General features: G+C 37.0%; 2 protein-coding genes across 2 annotated transcripts; both read right to left on the minus strand.

The window, feature by feature from the left end:
• Positions 1 to 509: 509 nt before the first annotated feature.
• Positions 510 to 5404, minus strand: LOC119478475 (protein FAM240B-like). Its single transcript, XM_037753241.1, has 2 exons — positions 4465 to 5404; positions 510 to 1449 (listed from the first exon to the last, which is right to left on the minus strand). The coding sequence occupies exons 1-2, from the start codon at positions 4584 to 4586 to the stop codon at positions 1326 to 1328; spliced, it is 246 nt and encodes an 81-aa protein (XP_037609169.1). The 5' UTR covers positions 4587 to 5404; the 3' UTR covers positions 510 to 1325.
• Positions 5405 to 12279: 6875 nt separating this feature from the next.
• Positions 12280 to 18484, minus strand: tdgf1 (teratocarcinoma-derived growth factor 1). Its single transcript, XM_037751952.1, has 6 exons — positions 17943 to 18484; positions 17770 to 17828; positions 16463 to 16678; positions 14643 to 14757; positions 14417 to 14526; positions 12280 to 13060 (listed from the first exon to the last, which is right to left on the minus strand). Exons 1-6 carry the CDS (start codon positions 18005 to 18007, stop codon positions 12954 to 12956), a joined length of 672 nt encoding a protein of 223 aa, XP_037607880.1. The 5' UTR covers positions 18008 to 18484; the 3' UTR covers positions 12280 to 12953.
• Positions 18485 to 20711: the final 2227 nt, after the last annotated feature.

Here is a 20711-nt window from a genome sequence, read left to right on the forward strand (position 1 = left end):
TAAAGTAAAAAAAAAAAAAAAAAAGAAAGTCTAACGTAGTTTTAAAATGTTTTTTCCATATGTTGTCATGTATGAAAAGACCCCAAATTAACTATTTGATTACTATATGCAAATTATTTAAACAGCATTTGTATCGGAATGATTCGGTCCCAACTTTTTTGATACATATAAGCAGTTGCTGTATAACGTTAGGTAACTGGATGCAACCGGTCACTTAGATGCCACGTGGTACCAACATTGTTATATATTGGCTCACAAGCCTTGTTAGAAGTGGGAACCAAACGTCAGGTAGCTTCCACAGAGATAAACCAAACATTCATTTTGGACCCGTCAACATTCTTAAAATGATGAATCACAATTACTTTTGAGGAAAAGCCATACTTTTATTCGGCAACTTTCTAAAACCTCTGTGTGTTATTTAAAAAAAAAATATTCATCTACATAAAAATGAAATTCTTACATCCCAACAGCAATCAATTAATCAGATGCTCTGACAAAAAAAGAAGAAAGTCTGCCATTTGTGGCTGTCGCAGGACTGTAATAAGCCTGTTGAATGAAATGATTGGACGGCCTGCCTGTCATTGCGGAGACTTCCACAAACTCCAAGCTTGACAGCTGTGAGTACTAACAATAGCCGTGTTCGTTATTTACCTTTGTTATGATATGTTTATGTTCTTAATGATAATTTAGGGGGAGTGGCTATGGAGGGAGGCCTGAATGGACGACTCTCAGTGTTGCTGACTTTGCAACTTTCTCGCTAGATTTAGGGACTTCTGGAGCTAGTGCTGCTAGCTACTTTAATTGGAAAAGAGATGGCAACACTGGGCTTGATTTTTTGTTTGAAAAATTGTTATAGTCTAGTGTATTCTTGCTAATTTCTCAGCATTACCGATCCTATCTTTAAATGACCGGTGTGTAGGATTTAGGAGATTAGGGAATGGAATATAATATTCATAACTATGCTGACCCGGGCCGGGTAATGACAAAACAATGGCATCAGGCAGGAACAAAGTGCAACAGAAGATAATACATTTTTATATATTCAATTTCTAACAACAAAAAATGTTAGATTTTTTTCATATTTTCTGTTTGTGACAAAAGTTTTGTATAATTGTTTAACTTTTTCAGTGGATTTATTTCATAGTGAATAAAGTAATTGCTTGTGTTTCTCTCCTTCAGCTTCAAAATATTTAGTTTATGTAAATGTGTAATATTATAAATTTCAATATTATAAATGCTAAAATGCCACCTGACAGCTGCTCTTCACCTGCGATCTGATTGGTGGAGGAGTTGTTGTGATCTTCTCCAGCTCCAACCTGCTGGTTTCAGGGAGAATCGAGCCTCCCGAGGCTCTGCTGAGCTTTCTGAGCTCGTCTGATTCTTTCCTCAAAGAAACTCTTCTGCTGCTGATTCCTCTGAGCCAACCTGACAAACCATTGCTCCCTCAGCCTGGAGAGAAAATGGAGATGGAGGAAGAGAGGGGGCAAAGAGGGAGGAAAAGGAATAAGCGGGTGTTCAGACTGAAAACAACCCTCATTAGGGTCAGCATTGGTGCGGGTGTGTTCCTTCAGGTACCAGTGAGATGATGGAATATGATCCAGGAACTCCAGTTTGAAAACTAGATCAATGAGTTTGAAGGCATATATATAAATATATTCAAACACACCATTTTAGAATAGGCGAAAATAACACATTTACGTACACTGCATTAAAAAAAACGTCATGGTTTTTGCCCCAAACTGCATGTAATTATCATAAAGTGGGCATGTCTGTAAAGGAGAGACTCGTGGGTACCCATATCTTGAAGTCAGAGGTCAAAGGGACCCCTTTGAAAATGGCCATGCCAGCTTTTCCTCGCCAAAATTTAGCCTAACTTTGTAGCGTTATTTAGCCTTCCCGACAACATAGTATGACATGGTTGTTACCAAAGGATTCCTCAGGTTTTCTAGTTTGATATGATATATGTCCCTTCACTCTAGCTCTAAAGCTGAGCCTGCTACAGCCTCTGAAAGACAGTAAGGTGAGGTTTAGAGCAAAAACAGTGTTTATATGTAACCAAAACTTCTTATACTCCGACTATCATATACATATTTATTGCAGTTTTTTTTTTTAATTAGCCTACTTTAAGGTAGATTAAAGTTATATTTTGCTTCGTGCAGGCTGAATTCAGTATTTGGGAGGCTGAGATAACCAGGGGTTTTGTCAGAACATCAGAGGCCAGTATTTACCCTGACACCATAACTCCTGGGCTTAAATTAATCGTGCAGACATCCAGCGAAACTTGATCTGCAGTCATTGCTGTCACGGCTAATTGTGTTACAGAAAAATGGGAACAGTGCGTTTGTGTGTGTGTGTGTGTGAGAGAGAGAGAGAAGAGAGGCTGTGTTTGCTCTGACAGGATTAATATTGTTGTGTCTGTTAGCGAGCGTTCATCTGTCAGCACGCTCCGTCATGTGTTGGTTAATCTGCAGTCTGTCCTCAGATATTAACACTGATCTCCAGGATTCACGGGTATAGTCGAGCTGCCTCTAATCAACATTCCCAGGCTACTATGTGATGACAGACAGAAGAGCTGTAAACATAACCGAGGCATTTTCCAAACTAATCAAGTTATGATGGAGAGACGAGGACATGGGCCAGTAATAAAAGGTATTTTTAATTCTCTTTTGTTTTCCTCTCTGAATCTGCTGTTCATCCATCTTCATAAACTCCTGTCCAAACTTTATTCAAACCCACAGAGCTTCCCACAGAGATCGCAAATATACTAAATATGTCAGGCTGAATTTTGAGGGGAATGTTTGACGCACCAGAGACAAATATTTCCATTTGATCAAGCGGTGCAGTCACAGAGGTTTGGGTTTGAATATTTCACTCCGTGTTAACATCACACAGCTTCAATGAAGAGCGCTGGAACAACATGATACAGAATATGATACTGTCAGACAGACTGGAGAAACATGAGCCGCTCGTGCGGCTGTAATCCCCTGAACATAAAAAGTTCATCATTAACAAATCGTTTGATCTCATATCTCTCGTTGTTTGACATGTGGGTGAAGTTGCCAGATTAGATTGTGTAACTTGTTTATCTTTACAGTAAACACTCGGGGTGGATGGGTTGGGCGGATAAAGCGTCTGACTTTGACACCAGAGACTGCCCGACAGCCTTTTGTTTACTCTTCCCAATCAACAGTCAATCAACAGTCAGCGTTGGTTTCTTTTAGCCATGACCGCCATCTTTCCCTAGCCTTAAAGTCCAACTGTAATTAGAACTTTCCTCACTTTTTGTGTCAGGAAATTAGGGCTGTCAAAGTTAACGCGATAATAACGCATTAAGGCAAATTTGTTTTAACCCCGCTAATTTATTTAACGCATTAATGCAATCGATCTTTCGGAGGTTATAGCAGGCTCAGTTTAAATAGAAGATACTGGCATCATATGAAACTAGAAAACCTGAGGAATACATTGGTATCAACCATTTCATATTAGCTGGTCTGGAAGGAGGCTAAATAACGCTCCAAAATTTTGGCGAGGAAAAAGTGGCACGGTCATTTTCAAAGGGATCCCTTGACATGAAAATGGGTACCCACGAGTCTCCCGTTTACAGACATGCCCACTTTATGATAATCACATGCAGTTTGGGGCAAGTCATGGTCAAGTCAGCACGCTGCCATGTTATGATTTGAGCATATTTTTTATGCTAAATGCAGTACCTGTGAGGGTTTCTGGACAATATTTGTCATTGTTTTGTGTTGTTAACTTTTATCCAATAATAAATATATACATACATTTGTATAAAGCAAGCATATTTGCCCACTCCCATATTGATAAGAGTATTAAATACTTGAAAAATCTCCCTTTAAGGTACATTTTGAACATAAAAAAAGGTGTGATTAATTTGCAATTAATCTCGATCAACTATGGACAATCATGCGATTAATCACGATTAAATATTTCAATCGATTGGCAGCCCTAAAGGAAATATAAATTACAATGACACTACAGCTATGTACATATTTATCAAGATACAAGTTTTATCATCTTCACGAGCTCCCACAGATATGTTGACATGGAGTGGCCTTTTCCTGTCGCTTTAATGAAATGGGGAGGATAACAGCTCATCACAAACCATTTGAGACTGGCGTAGTTACACTTGAGAGGAGCAACGATGATGTAAGTATGTAGCGTAGAGAGATTAATCTTAAACCACTCCAGTTTTCAGTCTGTCTTAAATGCTTGTCAGATGTATTTTCACTTAGCGTTCTATCTGATAGCCCTCCAATCCACCCGTACGGCCTGATGTGACTAGGTGTAAAATGGGATCCTAGATGTCTAAAAACTAAATTTTCTTTCCTAACTTTATCTGAAATTGTAACCAATGAGACTCGGAGCTGGCCACTTGTAACAGCCACCGCCCAGGACTACAGATTCAAGCATTTCAAATGACACATAACTTTTGCTGCTGACCGTGCCAGAGCGCTGCTCCTCCTGCGATCCTCCTCCCCGTCCATCTGCTCGCTGTGCTGAACAATCCTCTGCTCCCAGAAGGACTTCAGCTTCTGTTTGTCATGAATCCGAGCTGCGTTCATCACCTGACAACAGGAAAGAAACTGCGGTCAATCTCCTCTGCAGAAAAAGGTTTGCATGTTTGAAGTATGTTACATTTAACATCCTTGAACTGAATCTGCTTGTTACTTACTGCTGTTTTCCAGCTGGTGTGGACTCCTGTCCTCTTGTCTTCTCTCTTGTTCTTCTCTGTCTTCTTTTTCACTTATCAGTAATCTGTCATCTCTACTCCCCCTTTCTCTCTTTCCTTTTTATGTCTCTTGTCTCCTCCGGTCCTCTTTTCCTTTCTCCTTTATCTCCTCTTTTAACTCCTCCCCTCCTCTCCACCTTTCTGTTCTATTATCTCCCTAGTTATCTTCTCTCCTCCTCTCCCCTCATTTTTCTTCTTCTCTGACCTCCCTTCTTCCCCTCTTTTCTTATCTTCTTCTATTTATTCTTAATCTTTCTATATATCCTATACTCCCTTGCCCCTCTTCTTTCCTCTTTCTTCCGTTCACACTCTTTTCTGTCGTCTTCTTATCACTTGTTTCTTTCTCTTTTCTTTTCTCTTTTAATGTTATATTTTCTTCTATTGTCTCTCCACTTTTTTCTCTTTCCTTAACTGAACATCTCTCAAGGTCACAAAGTGTGAGGACATTTTGATTTTACTTTTGCTATTCATGTCTTCAGTAGTATTATTGCACACACACAAACACACACACACACACGCATATGCACATGCACAACTGTACAGAAAGACACAGATGTCGCAGGGCTTAACCGAACGGCACCGGGTTCTTAACCACGGCTTAGTCATCTTTACACTCCCAGTCACAGCGAGGCTGCTCTACTCGGCGGCGTATGTCTGCACCCGTTCCTCAGCTATAGCCTCCCCTTTCAAAACACGCTCTCACTCCCAACTAGTCAAATACCGCAGCTTGGTCATTTGCCTTCAAACTATGACACTCTAGGTAACCCTCTAGAGTCAGTATTGGACATGTCAGGGACAGTGTGTCAGTTACATGCATAGTGTCTTTTCAAAATAAACTTCCAACGTATAGCTTTACTTAGTTTTTAGATTTACTTACTCAACAAAACTACTTGGTTAAGTTTAAGTGTTGCATAGAATAAGTCTGTTTGTTACATAACTAGCACTAATTAAGTATGTATGTTATGTAACAAAAGTAAGGTAAAATAAGTCAACATTGACGTTTCACACGTGTGAACAGTGGTCTCCTGGATGAAAGTCCTGTGTTTGTTTGACCCATCCATTCTTCCCTCCCGCCCGGCCGACTTTCTCGTTCTTTATACTACATCAGTTGTTCTGACCGTCTAATCCCGACACAGATAGGTTTACATTGGAGATAGCTGTAAGCCTGGTGCGTCTCATACAGACGCTAAAGTGTGCCCCGGTGTGTTGCTATCAGACGCCAAGGCACACTGACCAAGCTTCGGTATTTGACGAGTTGGGAGTGAGACACACTCCTGTGTCGGAGTTCATCCCCCCTCAGCCAGGGTATAAAATCTTTATATTATACTTTATAAGTTTATTGTATGACAGCAAAAATGTATAAGCTAAATTTAGGCACTGACAATGACATGCTATAATCATATCTTACTATTTCTGGGCACTATTATAACTTCTTACTAATCTCTATAGTCCATACAGTTACTTTCGTGTCACAATTTCCAAACTATAGGTCAGTGAATTAATACATTTGTGTTTCAATCCTGGCTTCTTTCTCCTCTGTCTTGTTTCCAAAGTGAAGATGAGGATGATGAAAATTAGATACCAGGACCATCAACAAAGTCAGCATGTCCAATAAAGCGCCATCGAGGTGGGACTACCACTTTGAGAATGAGAGAGGAGGAAGAAGATAGGTGGCATAACAGAGAGGAGAGAGATAAAACACCAGACCCAGTCAGGTTCATGCCCTTGACATCACCGCCTCATGATCTCCCCTTTCACTTTTCCAGCTGTTTTTTAGTACAGTGGAAACAACTTATAATGATCAAAAAGCTTCGAACAGAATCATTCCTATACAAATGTTGTTTAAATAATTTACTTAATCACATAGTCCACTTACAGTGTTCATTTGGGGTCTTTTCATACATGACAACATATGGAAAAACATTTTAAAACTACGTTAGACTAATGTTAATTGAAGTTTTGTTTTTTACTTTACTCCCTTGATACTTTACCTCACAGACCCATATCAGGAAGGGAAAAGGAAAGTCATCTCTGAATGAAAATCGAATGTGCACGTGGAAAGCATCCGCGCCAAGTGGATTAATAATGCCTGGTCACGTAATACCCCCCAAAGGGAAACTCTTTCCGTTCCTCGACCAGCTCTGTGGCACACATGTGTTACGGGTGTAACCTGTATGAAGCAGGTAGAACAAGAGCAATGAGGACACGGTGCGTCTCGTTTCCTTCCAGATTGCTTCTCTGGATGTTTTATTACACAACTCAACACCATGTAGTCCTAAACACAACATATTTCTGTTCTCTTCATTACAGTCCATTACTCACTTCAGTATTCTCACAGTCTCAATAAAACACACATCCACTATAGTCAGTTATCTGTGATACACATCCATTTCCATTCACTTTTATATTCCATAAATATCTTTAGTACTTAAAATACTTTTTTTTCCCCCACAGTTATTCAACTGGTTTAAACAGTACTATTCCCATTTAGTGCAATTCAGAAGTGGTACACAATGCTCCTTTAAATATGCCACATTTGACATTATACCACAACTTACAACCTACATTCAATTTATAACTTTCAATCAATATTAACAAAGTACATATGACTTAATAAACACATCAGTAAACACACAATTATCTGAAACATTCACAGTGTGCAGTAGGAGCCCTGAGAGAAACCATACTACTGTCAGGCACGTTAGACCCAAAATGGCGTCACTGCGCGACCACTTCACCAGGACGGACTTAACTTATTTTGGTCTTTTATGAGAATTAAAATCATTACAAACACTGTAAACATTTAGCGAACCATCTCATTAATAAAGCCTGACCTTATAACGTCGATAGTAGTGGTTTATTTACAGTTTACCGACCTGTATGAAGCAGGTAGAACAGGAGCAACACGGTGCGTCTAGTTTCCTTACTTCCTGCTTCAGAGGAAACACCGGAAGTGGGTGCTCTCTCACTGACACCCCGGAGCAACGTTCTGCCTCACTACTTCTTCTCCAAAAAGCGTTTAATCACTCCATTAATGCAAGGAAAATACATAAAATGTACAAAAATAAATGCACAAAACGACCCAAAACTATCAGTCCCATTATTACTCTCAATTTTATCATTTATATGTGGTCACACTGTCTAAGGTATATGCCACATTTCCAAATTTTGCATCAGTGTTTCAGTCATTTTTATCAAAATCCACTGGTGCATGTATTGCATCGTTAAATGTTAGTACAACACAATACAGTACATCTACGTCTTGTAGCTGACGTTCCGTATATTGACGTATATCACAATATACCAAATACATTTTAAATATACATTCTTTTACAGATGTAGTTAACCAGAAACATGTTTGGAGCTTGTAGCACCTATTATTGTATGGCAACAGTCAACATATTTTGCAGCTAATATTGCACATTTGATTTCTGAGGATCGGGGAGATGGATGACCTCTCTCTCTCTCTCTCTCTCTCTCTCGCTCTCTCTCTCTCTCTCATTAACACCACACCTGTCTGGAGTTAAGCTGTCTGTTAATGTCACAGTGGTGATATACACCATGTGTGCTCCCAGAGCTACTAATATACCCTAATAGCAATATCATCTGATGTCATAGCAATGACATGATGCACACACATGGCCCACATGTGTGCGCGTGTGCATGTGTGTGCACCCTGTGCTAGCCCATTCCCAGAAAATGAAAATAAATAGATGAAATGTAAGACTAAAAATAATATAGATATATATTTATATATATGTATTTATTTATATATTAAGTCAAAATTATCATTTAGTATCTCGCAACTGTAGCTTTACTGTAGCTTTACTGTAGCTTAACTGTAGCTTTACTGTGTGTGTGTGTGTGTGTGTGTGTCTGTGAGCATTACGTTTTGATGTGCGACTTCTTGCGGCTGCTGACAAAATCCCTCAACAGGCGACTCAGATGGAAGGCATGACAAAACTCTGATATCATGTCACACACACACACACACACACACACACACACACACACACACACACACACACACACACCAATGACTTTATACTATTGAAATCCATCCAAACCGCTGATCAGCACGACAGAGATTAAAACAGCTGACAGCAGCATGTCTGTGTGTGTGGGGGGGGTTTAATAAAACAGGATGTTATTAAAGCCCAGTTTACTGGTTTTGTATGTGTTTGAAACATTCTCTGGCTGGGGTCAGTAAAACGAGACATGACAGGTGAGACGAGACAAGACTGAACTTAATACATTGGGCGACATGACAGGATTTACATGTCAGGGCAAAATATGCATTGGGTAACAGCATAAGAGAAGCAAAGGTTATAGGTCTTATGGTGTGTGTTGGTATTAGAGGAGATGCAGTTCTTGTTTCTTGCTTCTTGTTTAGGCTACGTGATAAGTCAGAGATTATGAGTGTACTCTCATTGTACATACGGAAATAGAGATGCAGCTAAAATCAAGGTCAACGAAACTAAACAAGAGTAAAGAAATACAATGTCTAAGGCTATTTTGTGTAAATAGTAAACAATAATACAGTATTGCAATGATGCAGAGTGCAAATATGCTGGAATAAATATTGAATGATTAATGTAACCCATTAACCCAACCTGTACAGCACCCAGACCCATTGGGAGAGAGACCGAAATTAAAAGATACTAACAACAGTAATAATACAAGTAAAAATAGACTAATAATTATACAACAAGAACAAAAACCATGAATAAATAAATAAATAAATAAATAAATAAATAAATAAATAAATAAATAAATAAATAAATGGAAAAATATTAATTAATTAAATTGGATCTGGGAAAGTATGTATGAAACTTCCAAAAATTGTCCTAAACTTTGACTTGTGTCAAATACTCAATAATAATAAAAAAAAATGCAAAAAAAGTATTGAAAAAAAGTCCAAAAGTAAATTTTGAAAGAAGGATATTTGAGCCATTTGAGGTAATGACCATGTGTGGAGGTCCTCTAAAATGTCTCTATGTTGTGATGGGATTGAGACAGAGCTTGTATCTTTTTTATTTCTCATCGTACCTTTCAAAAAATCGCTTTTCTTTGTTGGAGAGTATATGTGTCCCGGGCCTCTGCTAGACCCGTGGAGCACTCTTACATCATTTGGGTCCTGAGACTAATTATTGACTTATGCATGGACCATTACTTATTTATAAATGTAATTAATAAAATGTTGACGTTACTCTGAGAGGCTTTATACAGAATGAGCCCAGAAGTTTGGTGTTCAGTGTGCAGCCTGTAGATGTCAGTGCACAGCTGCTCTGCTGTCTTCTGCTGAAGGAAAAACAAAATGACTGTGTGTGTTCTTGTACTTTTTTTCCAGCCTTTGTGAGGAGTTTGAGGACATTTAAGGTTTAAGACTTGGTTTTAGAGTTAAGGTTAGATTAAGGTTTAGATTTGGGTTATAGGTTAAAGGCTGGGGTATATGCTTGAAACAATGTCCTGAAGGGTTAAAATACAAGTGTGTGAGGGGGTTATATCTCTCTGATTGCTGCTATCAGCAAGTGAAGTTGTTTGAGGAACCTGGAGAGATAAGAAACGCACTCAAACAGTTTCCTCCTCATTATATGTATCTCTTCACTCTCTCTTCCAGTTTATTTGCTTTGCTCAACGCTGGAACCATGATGCATTTCACCTCTCTGAGCTGCAGCACACGGAGCTGGAGTTGCAGTTTCTCTCTCTGGGTTCATTAGTGTGACCATAGTTGAGCATTGAAGAATGTGAAGATGAGGATATCGCAGGAGGACCTGGAAACGTGGGATAAAATCATTTAACTTGTCTCCTCTCATTCACATCCCCCTTTAATCCCTTTAAATCTCCAGAAGCTCCTCCGTCTCCACCTGCAGCTCCTTAAATCTCCTCCAATCCTGTTAACATTCAGCAGACTCTGTGCAGGTTTTAAATCACATTTTCCAGTTATTCTCTATAGATGTTATCCGTCTTGCTTTAAACAAGTTATTATATGGGATCGGTGGATAACAAAAGAGAGATTACAGTCTGATTAGTGTGGGATTAAACTGGGAGAACCTACACTTTTTTCTTGACAAAAGCCCTGATATACATCCACATTTCCTCCTCTTGTTCTCCTCTTCCTCTACCTCATTCATTGGATTCTTCTTCAGTAACGTAGCGAGTGCTTCTTTCATGCTAACTGAATGAAGCTATAAGACTCACAGTGGTGGAAAGTACGTAGATTTACTCAAGAATTCTACTTAAGTAAAATGTTGAGGTACTTTATTTGAGTGTTACTTTATACTTCTACTCCTCTACATTTAAGAGGGAAATACTGTACTTTTTACTGCACTACATTTATTTGACTAATAAAGTTACTAGTTACTTCCAACGATTAAGATTTTGCATTAAAAAAAAGCATATGAAATTAGAAAAAAATAATACATTGTTATGATTAAACAAGAGGTGCCAAACCATTTGGGTTGTGACCCCCTTTGGGCCATGTTTCATATCTGTGAGTTGCCAGTTGAACTCTTCACATGGTTTCATTTAAATGACATGACAAATATTAAAGAAAAATCCAAAAATGAGAACAAATGTGTGTAGCAGAACTTTGTTTTTTCTTCTCATGACCTCTCAGATTTATCAGGTGACCCTTTGGAGGGACTTCTTTTTAGTGATGTCACCATGTTTTCACATTCGACAGTACAGTGTTGGAAATAGTGGACAAACTATGAACATGCAATGTATATTGCATGATGCAATAATCAATAATTATCCTTTAAGCCTAATTTATTTCAACTTATTATATTTATTCTGACAGTTAATTTTAGAGCTGCAGCAGCTGGCAGGCCGACAGGCTGCAGAACAACAGCTGACGTGTTTGTTGAAGATAAGAGAGCAGCTGATAATCAATACAAACCTCATCAATAAACTCTGGAGATAAGAGACGGGGAGATACTTACAATGCCTACAGATAACTGAGAGAGAGAGTGAAATTTAAGGGAAGAAAGGTTCTGTTTGAAAATGTATTTGTTTTAATATTTACTTCAAAATAGGGCTGTCAATCGATTCAAATATTTAATTGTTTTATCTGTTCAAAATGTACGTTAAAGGGAGAGTTGTAAAGTATTTAATACTCTTATCAACATGGGAGTGGGATAATATGCTTGCTTTATGCAAATGTATAGGAAGGGAAGACATAGAACCCATTTTCATTCACATATGTTGAGGTCAGAGGTCAAGGGACCCCTTTGAAAATGGCCATGACAGTTTCTCCTCGCCAAAATCTAGTGAAAGTTTGGAGCGTTATTTAACCTCCTTCGTGACAAGCCGGTATGACATAGCTGGTTTTCTAGTTTCATATGATACCAGTATCTAACTGCAAAACTGAGCCCGCTGCAACCAAAAGAATTTAAGAAATTAGTGTCATTAAAATTAATTTGCATTAACGCGTTATTATCGCGTTAACTTTGACAGCCCTACTTCGAAACCTTTTATTTGCTAAGGAAAGTATGGTGTTTTTTTCTTTCATATCAAAATGTTACTCCCAGTGTCACATTTGTTTTAATGATGTAAACATGTTTTTCCAGAGACAAACTTTCTCATGACACAAACACAAAACTTCATAAACACATTATCAATACATGTTTATATTTAAAAGGACAAAAGGTCACATCAGCTCACAGTTTGTGCAAACAGACAGAAGACAAAGTTAAAAACAAGAAACTGTGTCTTCTTTACAAATAAAAAAAAAAAAAATCACATAAAGCTACAGAACCTACAGAAAACATACTTTTCATAAAACTATTATGTACAGCTTCCTTCACATACACTTTGTTCTTCAAGACACACAGACACACAGACACACAGACGGCCTTCCACTGGAAGGAACGGTTTAAGAAGCGGAAGCAGTTTTGAACTCCAGTTCACTGTTAAACTGCTGATTCACTTTAGAGGTTTTAAATGAGACCGAGCATGAATTTATGTGTAAAGTTATAACCTGTAACTTGTTTACTTCTCCACTACTGTAGCACTTGGACAAAAAAAAAATACAATAAATATTTTTAAAAGCTTGTAAAGCTCTGATTGGGTTTGGAGACTGATCATTAGTCCTGAAGAAGCAGCTTGATAAATCTGGCATAGTCCACAGCTCAGTGTTTCACATTATCTTAGTGTTGGTGCCCAGCATCCATTAAAAAAAATGAAAAAATAAAAAACATCAGAGGAGGAGAAGCAGGGGAAGAAGCAGCGTCAGATACAAGAAGCAGCCGGGCCGAACTGTTCTGACAGCTGACGAACGATACCAAAGTACTTCCTGCGAGTCATCTGGGAAGTAGAGAAAGACAGAAAATGAATTATTATTATTGTAACTTCCTCATTTCATCACTTTTTTCTGATATTTTGTCTCAATACACTTTGTGGTTACTATTTTTTGGTGTTTATACTATTTACTACTACTACTATTTTGTATATAGTACATACACATTATGTTCTATATTATTCAAGGTTTTTAAAGTTACTTATCTACAGTATACTGCATCTGTTCTTGTATTTCCTTTTGTTGCAATGACACTTCACTTTTCCCTAAATAGAATTTATTTTATGTTATGTTAACTTGCAAACTTGTAAGAGGCTGTATTCGAAACCTCCTACTACATACAACTGACGAACGCAGTTTACAGTTTACAGTACATACTGCATACTGTGTTCTTCAGTACTATGCAGTATGAAACAGTTAAAGTGATTTATTTTGCAGTATGCTATGCAACGCTTTAGCCTTTAAACCAGCTCTTAAAGCACTGAACAAAAAAATAATTTGTACCACAATTGCAATATTATTGAAAAATACAACTTTGATTTTTTATTTTTTGGTTTACGACGAACGTTTTACAAGATACTGTATGGTTAAGCTCCACCAGATTTTGCTTTTGTTTGCATACTACGTGCTACATTTTGGCCAAATCAGTACGTACTACTAGTATAGTATGCAGTTTCGAAAACAGCCAAAGGGTTAGAACAGCCTGCATGTAGCCTGAGAGGCAAAACCCAGTCACGTAAAAGACCACAATGCATTTGCTGCTGCTCGGCACACCTTAACGTGGAGGTAACGAGTCCTTATGTTTGTGTAGGAGCTGAGGGTTGTGAGAGTGTTTTGCATTTTTGGAATAAAAGCCTTGAACTGTAAATGAGTAGGCGTGGCTCGTGGTCATTAAGAGGTGCGTTTGCACTCGGTGGGAGTTTACTGTGAACACCCTGGTCGTTATTTTTGTTTGGGATGAAAAGTGTGAACGACACAGTTTTTGACCAGGGCGTCGTCTACACCTTTTGCTTGTTCATTCAACTGAAAAAACACCACGGCTGAACGGACAGCACGGAAAACTACCAACTCACAGGAATGAATAAACACAGACTCTGACTCGGTCTGTGCACATCCATGAACGCACCACTGGGGATGAGTTTTAAAAAGCAGAATCTGCTCTCCATCACCACATGCCACTTGACAACCCTAAACTCTGCCTCAAGTTTCAAGTGTCTGCTGTTTGATTTTCATAGAAACTAACTGAAACCAATGGCTGTATAGAAGGGGGAAAAAACAACCTAAAAACTGGTGGATGATTTGGAAAATGAGCATGTGATCCAGGCAACTGCAAAAACAATATAGAGGTGAAGTGCATCTCCTACCGCAGTCTTTGTGGAAGACGTGGGGAAAGCAGTGCAGAATGCCGTAACCACAGCGACAGTAGGAGCATCCTTTCTGAACCCATTCACCGTGAGGAATGGAACCACACGTCCTACGGGGCAGACAGAAACAAATATGAATAATTCAACTAAGGAAACAATAACTGCTAGCTCGAGGGAGTGATTCATTAAAAGTGATGATTTAGAGTGTTGTTTTCTTGTTGTTTACCTGATGCGTTGGTCGTATTCGCAGCTCCTCCCCGTGAAGAACGGAGGGCAGGCGCAGAAGCTGCCCAGGATACAGGTTCCTCCGTTCTTACAGCAGCTGCGACTCTGCTCAGCACCTACAACGAAAAACGACATTAGAGCTGCAACCGAAAAACACCTCACACAACCTGTCTAAACCGATTTCCTTCATATAAACCACTTAACAAACCTTTCTACTGCTTTAAACTCCAGCCTGCAGTGTCAAACTTGCTGGACTTTTAAACTCATTTTGCATCTAACTCAAATGGAAGCTTCCAGATATTAACTCTAAATTAGTAGAATACATTCAATTTATAGGGGTGAGGTCAAAGGTCAAAGGTGTGTGAGAGACCCTCAGCTCTGCTTTTTTTTTTTATAAAGAAATCACCATATACACATACATTTTGCATGGACAATGAATTTTTTGCCTGTGTAAACCCATACCCATGGGGCGTCAGTGGCCCTTTGATTTGAGTTTGATTTTTCTGACAAATGGCCACTACAATGGGTTTTAATTTGTTGACCAGAGTCTCTTAATGTGTCTTCTGCTTCCCGGAGACCATGTGAGACCAACTGAAAGGACCGCTGCAGGGCCCTCAGACCTCAGGTTGAGCCTCTCTCTGCCTGTATCTGTATCTGTGAGATAAACCAGAGTCTCCATCTGGCAGCACATTCCTGTCCTCTGCTTCACATCAGCAGACAAACACTGAGAGTCAGAACAAACATCTGAAAATAACAGAAAAACACTAAAACTAACTGACGACGGCCTCATTGCTCAGTCTGCCACGAGACTGGAGACATTTGTTCTAAGGGACAGAAAATTGGAACTTTGGGATTTTACTAAGCATTTACAAAGAATATAAATATAATTAAATTACATTTTATTTTTCATGAACTTTTTTGTTAATTTTGAAAGAAATATGTTTTTGTTTTTAAAAATCTAATTTTTTTTTAAAGTTTTGTTAAGATGAATGTGACATGAGCAGCTTAAGCTCTATTTAATTATTTTATTTGAATCACTTTATGTTGCATTCTTTTCCAGAAATACAAAGTTTGTCATATTTTATAATATAATAATATTATATAATACTTTTGCATTTAATACATTTTCTTTTCACATATTTCTTTATTTTCTTATATTGTAAAAATAGAAAAAAAAATGCTGTGTCAGCAATTGGAAATTTAACTTCTGCACTCTTGCAATAACATATAGTATAAAACAAGTTTTATTTTCTGCCTATAATAGATACTGCGAAAACAAATCTCATGTTGTCTTTGGTCATTTATACCATACAGTCTTAATTTATTAAATTAAGGTGTAAAAGCTGATTTATATATTTCTTCTTTTTGTTGGTATAATTAAAAGATGTTGAGTTATTTTTTATTTATTATGTTTAGATACCATATTTTTATATTTAATTTAATTTATTTTAATTCAGTAATTATTATATTTTTTAAATTTCATTTAATTAATTTACTTTTCATTTGATCTATTATAATCTGTCTATTTTTTTTACACACTGGAAGGTGTAAGAGCTGATGTTTTATGTATTTCTTCTTTTTGTTGGTCAAATTTAAAGATGTTGAGTCTCACTAATTCCACCTTTTAGAAAAACCCACATAACATGACCATTTCCCACATTTCTTGACACAGGCTGATTATTGTTTGGAAATATTATATAGTTTGATTGTTTTTTTTTGCAGTGTAAAAACTCTCTGTTAAGTGGTGAACTCTCTCTTTCATTGGTTTCATTGGGGCTTACGGCCTCCATCTGTGCATACAGAGGTGAAGTGTGAACTTACTGCCTGTGAGGCCGATGAAGGGCAGGACGGCGCTGGCGTCACGGTGTTTACGGTCCCCACTGTTTGGGGAGTTCACCTGGGTAAACTGGCCCAGGAAGTCCTTGGAGGGCTGTGGGGATTTCACTACCACAGAAGAAGATAAAGGGGGTGATAAAGAGGAGGAGGATGAAGATGAAGAGGAGGTCTGGCTTCTGCTGCACTCATCTCCCTCACAGCCTGAAAAACAAAAAGGCAACAAACTCAGATTTTATACAGAAAATCCAAATATTTTGTCCCATTTACTCCAAATCCCACATATTTTAAATCACAGCTAACTGTTTTGAAATTTAAATTCATGTTTTGTACACTTCAGTTTCAGAACAGCATGTAAATCAATGAGTAGACAAGAAACTATGGAGAGAAATTAGTCTCAAAATGGTCACAAATGTGTATAACATGATCCTAAAAACATGGCAAAAATGCATTTTAGTTTGTTGACAGCATTTTCTGATTTATGGAGTGATACAACAAGTTATCTAAAACCCCCTCTGTTAAAACCTTTTGCTCTAATATGTCAACAAAATGAAACAAGAATTTAACCTGGCTTTATCCAATGTTCAAATTTATGTTCTGGAAATGTATGCAAATTAGCACATATTCAGAAAATTTAAAAAATGTATACAACAAAACCCCAATTGTCTTAATGTAAGTAATCAACTTGGGAAATTTCATGGTGGTGTCTATTAGCCTTGACTGGCTGTTTTCCCAGCAGAGAACAAATCAGTAGCTATTTAAAATACTCAGTGTTTTTGAAGTTTTGAAGTCTGAATTTGAATTATTAGGTTTGAATTGTTTAATTTTGTTCCATTTAGAGGCTGTAATAGAGACACGGTGAAAAAAAAAATGTATTTATTATAGTTTTTTTTTTAAATAAACAAACTCAAATTGTATCAGCACCAAGCAAAGATGTGTGTGTGAAAATTAAATAAGTATCTATTAAAGAAAAACAATTTAAATAAATGAATACATAAAAACTCAATTGTTTCTCTACATAAAATAAACCAGCACCAAGCATAGACGTTTATGTGAAAAATTCAATTCATATATATTAAAGAAAACATTATTTTTTTAAATAAACAAATACATAAAAACTCAATTGTTTCTTGTGATTAAAACAAATCAACACCAAGTATAGACGTGTGTGAAAAGTAAAATAAATATATAATAAAGAAAAAAAAAATGTAAATAAACAAATACATAAATTGTTTCTCTTACATAAAATAAATGAGCACAGAGCATGGAAGTGTGTGATGAAAGTGTTAACAAACCTGCAGCAGGCAGAGCAGCAGCAGAGTGGAGACTGCAGGTCACTGCACAGAGCACAATCCTGAAAACATCCAGACAAATAATTAAAATATATCTAATTAACAGGAAATTAAAAAAAGAGCAAGATGTTTGTTTTTTAAAATAATCACAAGATACATTTGGTCTCCAGACTCACCTGAGCAGCTGTGTCCAACTCATTTTACTGCAGAAATTCAAACAAATCCACAACACTTTGTCCATGTGTCTTCACAGTCTCAACTCTGGATAAATAACAAGCTACTAAAAAAAAAAAAGAAAACCAGACAAATGGCAGAAAATGGTAGCAGAAAAAAACGTTAAAATCCGATATTCTTCTGTGTTTGCTTCTTGTCCAAAAGTCAGAGGATAAAAGTGTCCATAAATAAGCTTCAGGGTTGGAGAGATGCCAGCTCTGCTTCGTCAGAGAGAGACAGAGATCAGTAGAACCAGTGAGTCTCCTCCTGCTAGTTTCCTCTGAAGTCTCCTCTCAGGTGAGTCTCATACAGGAAGCCCCGCCCACTACTGATCACTCTCTGTCTCCGTCTGTCTGACGTGTTCAGGTGGAATCAACAATAACAGAAACTCTCCTACAACCAACTGAAAACTCACATGTAATAATAATAATAATAAAAAGCCTTTGAGTTACATGACTTATCTTATACTTGCAGTCGGCAAATTTCACATAAGGCAAAATTGTCTAAGTCCTTCCCAATTTAGTCTAGTTGAATTAAATTTGTAGGCTGTTTAGATACATTAACCCTTATGACAAACAAACAAGTGAACGTACAATCTTATATTTTAAAGAATATATTTTTGTTCTGTTGCTGCTGATTAATATTTATTATTTTTTATTATGTTTAGATTCCATGTTTTTTATATTTAATTTCAATTTAATTATTATTTTCACTCATTTCTCTATTTATTTAATTATTTGATTTTTTAGTTAAGTTGCAGTTTTTCTAGAAATATATAGTTTGACATAGTTTTAATACTTTGAACTTAATACATTTTAATTCCTCATATTTCTTTATTTTCTGATAATAATAAAAAATGTAAGAAATTGTAAGCAATTGGAAATTTTACTTTTGCACTCTTGCAATAAAGTATATGTTTAAAAATAATTTTGTTTTTTGCCTTAAATATATACTGCTAAAAAAATCTCATGCTGTTTTTGGTAATTTAGACAATAAATTCTTATTTTATTAAAATAAGGTGTAAAAGCTGATTTATTTATTTATTTATTTTGTCGGTCATTTGTTGGTAATTGAATTGAATTTAATTGAATTTAATTTAATTTAATATTTATTTGTATATATATATTTAATTTAATTAATTTACTTTTCATTTGATCTATTCTATTCTGTTTTGGTTTTTCTACACACCGGAATTCATAATTGTGTATTATCTGTGAATATCTGTCTCTTCACAATGTTCAATATAGTGACAAAAAAAGAAAGTCACTTAAAACCTATAAAAATTAGCAAATGTTGCAGTTACAAAGCCTGTAAAAAAAATGCAATCAATCTAATAAAAATATATTGTCACTTTCCTATAAAAACCATATCTACAAAATTTTAATTAATTTATTTTTAAAGATTTTTAAGATTTAGTTAAGATAATTTACCCAACGATAAAGAAACATGTAATCCTTCAGTTTATCTAAAAAAAATGTCATTAAAATGGTTGAATTTGGAGATGCAGAGTTTTCACTGGACAGCAATGGTATGTGTTAACTGCAATTCAGAGTGATTTTATTGGTATTTCTAAACCATTTAGTACAAAGACCGAAAGTGAAGTGGTATTGATGAAAACAAGAAAGATGTTGCTTTTGGTAAAATTTGGAAAACCTCCCTTATTATATCTCCTCTCTTGCACCTCCCCCCGCCCTCTCTCTCTCTCTCTCTCTCTCTCTCTCTCTCACTGCCCCTCCCACCCCCACTCCCAACCCTCTTCATACACATGTATAGTAACCTCATTGACCCATCCAGTCCTGCCTTCACATGTTAATGACTCTGCTGCTGAAAGGGAATCCACCTTTAAGGAGCATGTACCTTCTCCACTGCAGAAAACAACATGATGCATTATTTTTCTATTTCTCCATCATAATCCTTAAATTGTTTGCTCCGATCAGGACTCTCCTCTCTCAGAGTACAGAGCTCATGTCTGTCCCCAGAATGAAAAAGAAGTCAACAGGCCAAAGGGCCTTTTCATATGGAGTCCCTTTCCTCTGGAATAACCTCCCTATAGACATCAGACAGTCTGATTCTGTGGAGGCCTTTAAATCCAAATTTAAAACCCATCTTTTTGCCCTAACTTTCAGCTAGTTAGTTATTCTTAAACCTCTGTTATTTGTGTCCTATGAGCACTGATATGTGCCTCTGTCTCTGTCTGTACACACAACAGCTACTGCACGTCTGTCCATCCTGGAAGAGGGATCCCACCTGTTGCTCTTCCTGAGGTTTCCTCCATTCTTTTCCTGTTAAAAGGTTTTTTTGGGGAGTTTTTCCTCATCCGATGAGAGGGTCGTAGTGTAAAAGACAGAGGGAGTCGTATCCTGTACAGATTGTAAAGCCCCCTGAGGCAAATTTGGCAAATAAAATTGCATTATTTCACACCCAGACACCAACATTGGACCTATCAGGTTCTTTCCAATTTGTGACTTTGCTTGTAATAATTAAAGATAAGAAATATTATTAACATGTTATTCAACATTTTAAAAACTACCACACAGAGCATAATACATAAGAAGTTTTTCAATAAATCATTTATAACCCATATTGCTTTCTTTGCTCACTACATTCATTAAGGGCTGGATCATTACCAGATTATGGTTTTTGCTTCTTGGAAACTTCTATCCACATGGTCTGGTGTTGCCCAGCAATATTCATATTAGTGGAGAGAGGTAAGGACATTTCTTTAGTCCATA

This window comes from Sebastes umbrosus, chromosome 19 (assembly GCF_015220745.1).
Source record: "Sebastes umbrosus isolate fSebUmb1 chromosome 19, fSebUmb1.pri, whole genome shotgun sequence".
In the NCBI taxonomy this organism is placed as follows: Eukaryota; Metazoa; Chordata; class Actinopteri; order Perciformes; family Sebastidae; genus Sebastes; species Sebastes umbrosus.

Coding starts and splice junctions, on each gene's coding strand:
- LOC119478475 (XM_037753241.1), bottom strand. CDS start 4,586: ATGAACGCAGCTCGGATTCATGACAAACAGAAGCTGAAGTCCTTCTGG. Junction 1,450..4,464: donor AGGAGCAGCGCTCTGGCACG/GTCAGCAGCAAA, acceptor TTTTCTCTCCAG/GCTGAGGGAGCAATGGTTTG.
- tdgf1 (XM_037751952.1), bottom strand. CDS start 18,007: ATGGACAAAGTGTTGTGGATTTGTTTGAATTTCTGCAGTAAAATGAGT. Junction 16,679..17,769: donor TGCTGCTCTGCCTGCTGCAG/GTTTGTTAACAC, acceptor TTTGTTTTTCAG/GCTGTGAGGGAGATGAGTGC. Junction 14,527..14,642: donor GAATACGACCAACGCATCAG/GTAAACAACAAG, acceptor TCTGCCCCGTAG/GACGTGTGGTTCCATTCCTC.